The 9,175-nt window shown below is 38.7% G+C and overlaps 1 protein-coding gene across 2 annotated transcripts in view; it reads left to right on the top strand.

Moving 5' to 3' along the window:
- The window catches only part of TANK (TRAF family member associated NFKB activator), a 48,095-nt gene extending 39,130 nt beyond the window's left edge, over nt 1–8,965 (top strand). For both annotated transcript variants that reach the window (XM_015429638.1, XM_015429637.1), the window contains exons 9-10: nt 111–655; nt 6,715–8,965. In XM_015429638.1, the coding sequence (XP_015285124.1) occupies nt 111–655; nt 6,715–6,891 (722 nt within the window). In that variant the 3' untranslated portion in view covers nt 6,892–8,965. The remainder of the gene's footprint in view (nt 1–110; nt 656–6,714) is intronic.
- The last annotated feature ends 210 nt before the right edge of the window (nt 8,966–9,175 follow it).

The raw sequence follows: 9,175 nt of genomic DNA, 5'->3' as shown, positions 1-9,175 counted from the left end.
GTTGGGCGGGGGGGGGGGGAGGGACAAGCAGTTTAGCTTAGAAGAGAATGTACATGAACCAAGGCTCTTAGATACTATATAACCATTTACTTTTGCATCTGCCTTTACAGAAATTCCATTCTCCAAGCCTATTCAGTGTACTGATGAACATGCAGATGATCTTTGTAACCCTTGGGTTAAAAAGGATATCAATAGAGACCTTGTTCCACACTTCCCGTCCATCACCCCGAGAGGCATGGGCCCAGATGAGGAAGAGAACTCTGTAGAGTCCCTTTCTAAACTGAGTGTCAAGTTCCCACCTACAGACAGTGACTCTACTTTTTTGCAGAGCACACCAGATACTCCGCCAGTTCCCTGTGTGGTGGTGCCTGAATGCTTGCTTCCGGATCCACAGTTCGACACGGAGCTCGGCGATCCGGCTGTGAACTTCAGCGAAGCGACATGTCATTTGTTTGAGGAATGCAGTTCTGTCCCCTTTACTCCGACTGTGCATAACCTGTTGGTTGCGAGCAAAACCAAACCCTCGACCCACACAAACGTGCTCTTGCAGAGTCCTTTGGACAAAGCGCCTGGATTTAAAGCACCGTACTTAAACAATTTCGGAGCCTTTCCCTCTTTAGAAGCTAACGAGAGAACTGTCGATGCATCTCAGCAGGTATCTAGTTGTTGTTTTTTTATTCGTTCTGCATTTACACATGATAATTCTGTAAAATGTAAAATAGATTGCAATCAGATGCATTTATTTAACTTAACCTGTACTCTGTTTGCAACCTTGTCAAGGATTCTGATTCAAAGAAGTGAACGGTGACTCACGAAAGCACTTTCTCTTTTCTACTGATTCAAGGAGTTAAGACAAATGATCACCACCATAATGCGGTGATTTGGCATTTTGCTTCGGCTGAGCAGCTAGTGGGGTCCCCATTTGAAGTCTTTATTTGATGCTGCAGTTATTTTCTTAAACCAGGTGGCAAGTTTACGGGCTTCTTTTCCATTTGAGGAAGAATTCAGCAGTTTGTGTATGCCTTCTCTTACCTAAAGACTCTGGACCAAATTTCAGCCTACAGTCTGATTTAGGAATATTTTTATGGCACACCCACCCTTCGGGGGGGGGGGAGTAAAAGCGCAAGGTAGCTGCAAATGCAAAGTTGCAAATGTGGATAAGACCACATAAAAACAATTTATCTAGAAATAACACGAATATTACCACAATGGTTCAGGTTGCCTCTAGCCAAATACCTGCTTCTCTGCAGTGTTTGGGCAGCTCTACATCTGTGTAGCTATCTTTGAAATCACAGTCAGTGGTAAAGCCCCTTTTATGCTTGGCAAGAGTCTGCATGTCAGTCAGAGCTCCTGCCCAGGAAGGGACCTTTGGATCACACTGGCATCTTTTTTCTAAAGGATGTTCTCTGTGATTAACCCCCCACACACACACACCTTGAGGTCCACGACACACATCACAGCTCCTTTTCTATTTATTTATTTTTTATTTATTTATTAATCTGCCACCTCCTGGTGCTGGGGCACTGTTTGAACAGGCACCGTCGTGCTTACCTGTAACAGAAGAGGTGCTGGCTTCTCCTTCTCACCTGTGTTTTGCTCTGTTTTGTCAGTGCATCCTTGGGCATGATCTCCGGGATACCTTAACACTGGCATCACCTCCACTTGGAAAATCCTGTTGGAAACAAATGAGTGAACAGGGCAGCATGTTTTGTGCTCATAACGCATGACATTATGAGTCACCCCTTGTGACCTACCTCTCTGCAAATTATTAAGCATTTAATCATTTTTATTTTCTTCCTAAGTTCACAACGTAGTACTCTTTAAACATTTTATGCTGGTATCCACAAAACCCTTGGGATTACATCTCCATTTCATTTTATTCTAGAATAGCAATAGAGCTTTTCAATTTATGATATATAATTGAGGTATACATAAAACATTTCATAAAATTTTCAAAACAAAATACCCATCTTTTATTACCTGCATGATCCCTGTGGAGTTACAAATCATCCATCCTGTTACTTGTTACTTTCTCTTTTTTCTGCATTATATCTCCTGCTTGTTCTTTTAGTTACTCTGTATATTTGTTTTTCAATAGATGGCACCCAGTATTGTATATCAAAACATATGGGACAGCTAGTAATGTGGTTGCAAATAGGTGCAGAGAGACACAACGTTAAAAATGAAGGAGAATTAGTGTTGAAACTGTCACAAGATATGGGGTGTCAGGCTAGAAAACTTGCAGTTTTGCAGCAACAAAAAAGGAGATGTCTAGGGTACCAATTTTGGATGTGACTGGCCAGTTCTATAACTCAGTTGTAGCCAGGAAGTCTTATGTTTACATTTGGAAAGACAACTGGCAATAGAAAATGGCTTCAATATTTGTTAGTTGCATCCATGTAGAAATGTAGAACATAAGGCCTCTGATTAAAATTGTGCATCTTATCCAGAAGCTTCTGCAACTTAAGAATCCACTAAACCTAAAGCTGCATGTATTACTTTAAATATTTTGTTATTTTTATTATTACCTGTGTTTGCCATACATTTTAATTTAGGAAGGTTGAACATAATCTTTGGTCAATAATAAATTTCAGTAATTTGAATCCAGGGAAACAGTAAACAGAAACAAACGCAGAGCCATTTGCAAAACAGCAGTAAGGAAAGTGTGAAAATTCCATTTGCTAAAAATAATGTTCCCAGTTCTAGGGACGTTTTGGAAAGGCTGTGGGCCCCATTACTGGATGAACTGCAGTGGATGTGCAGACAGTATCCTTCACTGATTGCCACATCTTTTGTACACTGTAAAACTGGACTCGGTCTTTTACAAAGACCAGTTTGAGATGTGGTCGTGACAGCAGTGGTCTAGGTCAGACATAATAGCGCGTCTCTGTTTGTGCTTCCATGAACAAGCCTGGGAGATCTTCAGCCTCATTTCCTCACACCAGGTCCGTTAAACACCTCCAAATCCATTGCAAACTACACTTTGCTGTGTCCAAGTCATAAACTGTGATTTGTTCTTTTCCTTCCAGACCAGAATGAAATCCTGGTTTGGAAAGAAGAGAACAAAGCCATACAGATTCTTCAACCAGATGACCAACTGTCGTTTGCCGTGGAAGTATTTTAATTTCCAAGCTATGCAGCAATGCAGGGAGAAGGGGGTGATGACACAAGGGGTCTCTAGTCCCCAGGTTTATTCGTCTAATGGCATGAACGACACAAGGGGTCTCTCCCCAGGTTTATTCGTCTAATGGCATGACTGGTCGTCAGGCTCTTCTCCAAATGGAACACAAAGCCTTGCTCCTGTTACAAGCCCCACAAATATAGTTTAAGAAACCTTGGGCTGTTCACCACGTTGCCTGGTTGTTAAAAGGGACTGTTTTGAAGGAAGGCACATAGTTGAAAACGTACGAGTCCTTGTAGGAAGGATTTGCCATTGCCATTATCCTAGTGATGCTGACTTCCATGCATGATCTCATATTTCTCTCCTTTATTCTCCCCACCACCACCACCACCACCCACCCCCTATAAGGACTTTCTGTCATGTACTTAGTACATGTGTTAACAAATAAAGATGAGAAGGGGAAACTTAAATGCAGTGTAATTGGCAGCCGTAAGTCGTTAGAGCTGTGGCTCTCAGTTGGTGTAATAAATTTAGCTCTTCCTTGCAGACACTAAATATAAAAAAAATCCCACTTCCTTAGTATATTGCAGTTTCTGAAACACCTGGGTGGGAAACTGTAGTGCTGAAAACCAGAGTGTGGACCAAACAGAAAGTCTCATGGACTGGATTTCTGATGCACTCTTGCATTATGGCTCACCTGGAGATCTGGTCCATCAAGCAGAGCTCGTCTTTGTTTTATTTTGTTTGGGGGAAAAGCAAACATGAGAGTAGCCAAGATACTATGTGAATCACTTTAAGTATGTGTTTGTGGCAGCAGTTAAACAAAATGTGTTAATATATACACGAATCTACCTGTGGAATGCCCGGGCTCTTGAAGCTACCTACATGGCAACATACTTTTAGCACTGGGCAAAAATGTTTTTTTCCTTATCCAGGCTTTTAAACTAAATTTAATTTCCTTGTCCTGTTCTACCCCTGTTTTTATACTGTTTGCTTTTCATGTCTGCTGTAATATTGATTTTTATACAATTGATTTTCTTGGTTGTTGTTTCAAAATACCGATGTTTTGCTTTATACCTGCTTCTTTAGTTTGTTTCGTGTACTGGGTTATTTTAACTACAGTTTTTTAATTGGATTTTTATTATTATGTTTTCAGCCCCCTCAGGCAGATTCTAAAGAGTGTGGAATGAATACTTGTAACCCTAATTCTACTGCCTTAAAACACTGTAGATGATTTTAATTGTGAGCCAAACTGTATAGGCCCTCGTGTACGGAAGTGTGGGATGTAAATCTAAAACTCTGATAAATCTTTTAAATAATGCCTATTTAGAAGAATATTTGCATGGATTGATTTTTAGATTTATATCCTACACTTTGGCTCACCAACACCTCACAACTCAAATAGGCTTTTTTGGGGTAAGTCATTAAAATAATTAGGATTGCAATCATGAATCAGTACAATAATCAACTGATATGTGTGTCAGTGAGGGCAAATTGTAATCGGTGAGGCCATGAGTTAAGGATATATGTTTTTTTGAAGGCTATTTTGATTCTGGTATGTCTCTGTAATAGGAAACAGAAAATGGTAAGATGACCTTTCCTTCTAACACTGAGTAATAGGCTCCAGTTTAATAAAGAGAATGTCTTTTATCCTTGAATAATTCAAGAAGGCCACCTAATTTTAGGTTTTGGTAGTAGTAGAATCTTTTTAATTAGGTAAAAGACAGATGATAACTGAGATTTCTAATAATATGCTTGAAATTCCCCATAGTGCACACACACACGTAAGTAAAAATACAATTGTTAGAAGGAATCCAAAATACAACTATCATATAGCTTAATGACCTGTACAATAAAAAATTCATCCTGCCAAAATGGTTTGTTAGACAGGAGCAGTTTGTATGTCAAAGTGTTATGCAGAAACTCTAACCCCAGTGAACAAACAACCTTAAGATGTGGTCCTTTTACTGGTGTCTATGCTTGGTCAAATATTATAAGACTAGCAGGTATATTTTGGCCATGTAATCATGCTTCCTATTACAGTTATTAAACTGCCAGATTAAATCAAGGTGGAGTTGCAAATAAGTAATTAAAAGCACACTTCCGTGGTGATATTTAAAACACGCATCAGTGCCTAGACAGCTTTCCGAAGCAATTTACACCAACAAAAAGTAGACTGTTTGTAAGGAGAACTTGCTGTAATTACACCTAATTAGCTTCTGTTCTGCAAGGATTGATAGCTGACCATTGTGAAAGAGCCATGATAGAAATCTGCGAAGACCTTGTGACAACATATTATGTAGATAAAGAACTGACTCCTAAAAGAAATAGTGGCTGGTTTTGGTTTTTTGGTTTTTTTAACAAAGCAGTGTGCTTCAGAATTCTTAAGATTCTAGAACTTCAAAATGTAGATCCAGAGTTTATTTTAATGTTTTGTAATGTGAACAGCAAAAAAATTGCAGTGGGAATTGTACTTTTGTGCAGGTGGGCATAAGAAGCTAGGTTGTTTCTTTAAAATAAATGCAGAGTAATACATATCAAAAGTGCATATGAATCCTGTCTTTGTCATTTTTCGTGCCTTTTCTTCCTTTGAGTTTGAAGAAGTTGGGGGGGGTGCTCACAGATTGAGGGCGGGGGAGAGGTGGAGATGGTGTTGGGTTCATGACAAGCTTAGAATAAACCCTGTATAGCTCAGAGAGCTATCAAACCCATGTTGCATTTCTAGCTCCAAACATGTATTGGCTTTGTTGTCCTAATGCAAATATGGAATAAAACAAAAGCATACAGTAATGTGACAATAGCAAACACTTTTGCTTTGTGCCTTCCTCCCCTCCAAAAACACTTGCTGCAGTTCTGATGCCATTCAAAGTGTGTATCTTTAAAAAGCAAAGGCACCGAGTCTGGCTAAATACTTGTCCACTGGCATTCTTATACAGACAAAATGAAAATTCTCATTCAAGAATACATAGTGATCAGATGGCTACAAGAAGTATTATAGCAAAGAAATAATTAACTCCCAAATTAGCTGTTGTAGTTTCAAATTCTTTCACCCTGTAGTAATTTCATAATGCATTAAAAATCCATTCTGTATGTTGTAGTTAGCAAAACAAGCATATACTTTTTAAAGCACTGTTCAGTGTGTTCTATTTCCTGAAAATTTGCATGCTATCTGATTAGGGATTTTGTTATTTATAGCAAACGCTTCTAGAATCAAAACTAATAATTATATGAGTTCTTATGTTCTTTACTTCTAACAACTTCATTGAAAAACAAAGTACATTTTTAAATCAAGTGACATATTTTATGGGTTAGATCCAACCAGATTTTTCACTCAGTCTTGCCCAGTTCCCTTGCTAATAGCTCCCATCCATCCCACATGGCTTTTGTGCACACAGGTCTGGCGGGCTCCTAGCATGGCTTTTTTGGGGTGTTCAGGGGAGATCCCCCTGCTAATTTTTCATTCATAGAAAAACTGTTTGGATCCCACACTGTATATTTTGTTATATGCCCACAAACAAAACTCTAGCTGATTGAAAAAGGAATGTTTATTTTGTACAGAATACTAACTCTCCCCCCATACACACTTCTTGCAGCCTCTCTGGGAGCCGTATCATACTCAAGACAATGACTTATTGATGATTGCTTCAGCAGACTCAGAGCTTGATCAGCCTGGAATATGTGAATTCTGCCAAAAAGTTTTCCCACCATCTCTAACATCGAATGAGGATTTTCTAAGACATCTGAATTCACACTTCGACAAGAAGACTTAGTGTAACTGGAATGCAGAGAAAGTTTGTTTAAACTGAAATGCTGCAGTTTCTTTATAAATGAGTTCAGCCGGAGTTTTATGGACCATTAAGTTGTACTAAAGCCACTGTTAGTGGTATACAGGTGAAGCATGTATAAATATACTTCCATTAACCTCAAAGGGGGGAGAGGGACTTGGGAAGAGAGGACTAATGACATGGGCCATCCAGCATGTGACGACAAGGAGGATAACCTGACCTCTTAACTGTGTTTCTAAAGAACTGTTATTTGCATTGTAAACATATTTTTAAAAATGTGTAATGTTAATTGTAATACGATGCTTCTTGAACCCTCATTAAGTATATTAATTTGGAAACAAGTCCTATCTATTTCAATAATTAATGCTAAGTACCAGGATCCAAGAAAGATGTGATATCAGCCGCAAGTAAAGTGAAGTGTTTCACTTGTACCCATCACTGTTAAATGCTCTTGCTTCATAAATTGTGTTCATGGGCCAATAGCCACTGGGACTGTAAATTGCTGGCTCATATAATACACAAATTGGCCATTACATGAGATAATTGCATTTTAAAATGATGGGACGCTTTTGGAGTGCTCGCCAGCGACCCACATAATATTTTTTTCGGTCTTTAAGAATGAAACAACTTATCAAGAGCAGAACTAGATTTTTCTTGCCCTGGGATTAGTGAGCATCATTTATTATTTTGTGCAAGTGACCTCACCATTGTAGTAAAAACTGGTTTTGTGAGTAGGGGGTCGTTGGATGCTATTATTTGAGACAGGTGTGAAATTTTCAGATTGAATTGTGATATTACGTCTATTCTAGAAATACAGAACTTGCTCTATTAAAAAGAAATCCTAATCCTTGCATCAATAAAGGATTTTTTTGGGAAAAAATGTTTGAAATAATTTTACTACTGAGCAGTATAGTACAGAAGGTGTTCCCTAGATGTGATTCACAGAGATAACTTCCTATATGTTTTCTTCACACAAGTGCCTTTCACTGCATTTACAAGACATGCTAACTTTGTTATGTGAAGATGCAGTAAAATTTACATGTGGATTTATCATGTATAATGGGATTCATACAGTTTTCTTCTGGGGAATTCCACTTTCTATGTAATGGTCCTTAGAGTACCTGTTTTCCTGTAGTTGGCTGCTGTTTTTTAAAAAGTGTAGAGCTGTAAGAACGGTAGCACCACTAATATAAATATGCAGTAAAGTGTCATCCCTCCAGATCTTTTGTGGGAGGTCCCCTCCGCCCTGTTGCTCTTCCTCTCACTGGTACGTAGTCCTTCGCTGGTTCCCAGTCTGTACACCCTCACCATCCGTCCACCTTCCGCCCATGCAAATGAAGCTGTAAACCAGCTCTGATTCTTGCCCATCAAGTTCCAGCTCCACAGTTCCTGTTCACGGTTTCCCAGTAAAAGAGGAAAGGGGATTGTGAATAAATTCTAGGCCCCAATCCCATCTCTAAATGCAAGCGGTTAATCATGCATGACAACAGGTGGCAGTGAATGCAAATCCTTATTTGCATCAAAAGAGACATTTAGCCAATTTAGTGAATACGGTGATGTAAAAGTGTTGGGTTTTGATGTAATACCCAGCAAAAAGAAACATACATCCACAGAGGCACAAGATGTGTTTGTATGTGGATTTTGCCGCTACAAGGACCCAATATCACCCAGTAAAAACTACTGTGTGTATTTATGGGAAGAGAGGCCAATAGGTTAATAAAATTTCCTTTATCCTACCATTATTATTTTTAAAGTAGAATGCTAATTCAGCTTCTGGATATTTTTGGTATTTTAAAAAAATGTTAAACATGAAGTTTACAAAAATTGATTACACGCATTTGTTGGGGGTTTGTATGTGGTTTTTTAACAGTTGCTTTCTACATAGGTGAACAATGTAAATACTGAGCATTTATTATCATGCGAGTTTAGCTGAGAGACAGCTTTAAAACTTTTAAAACCTAATATTTTCCAGGACCCAATAATATTTGTAGACTGGAGGGACTGTGCTATTTTCAGGCCAGGAGTATTAATTGTATAGTAATGTTTAATAAATTGTCTATATCTGCAGTTGCTGTTTTGACTGGCTTTATCTTAAAACTCAAGGGGCAAGAATGCAGTTCTTGCATAATTGTAACTCATTTGGCTGCGCCAAGCGTTTTTCTACAACTCTGACTTCAACTTCTCATCTGATTCTGACAAGTTGTTAACTGCCTTTGCACTATAATAAACTGTAGTGTGAGGGGGGTTTGTCTCTGGTGTGACCTAGAAT

This window comes from Gekko japonicus, unplaced genomic scaffold, assembly GCF_001447785.1.
Source record: "Gekko japonicus isolate JY-2015 unplaced genomic scaffold, Gekko_japonicus_V1.1 scaffold590, whole genome shotgun sequence".
Taxonomy (NCBI): Eukaryota; Metazoa; Chordata; class Lepidosauria; order Squamata; family Gekkonidae; genus Gekko; species Gekko japonicus.
This window is presented reverse-complemented; position numbering and strand designations above follow the sequence as displayed.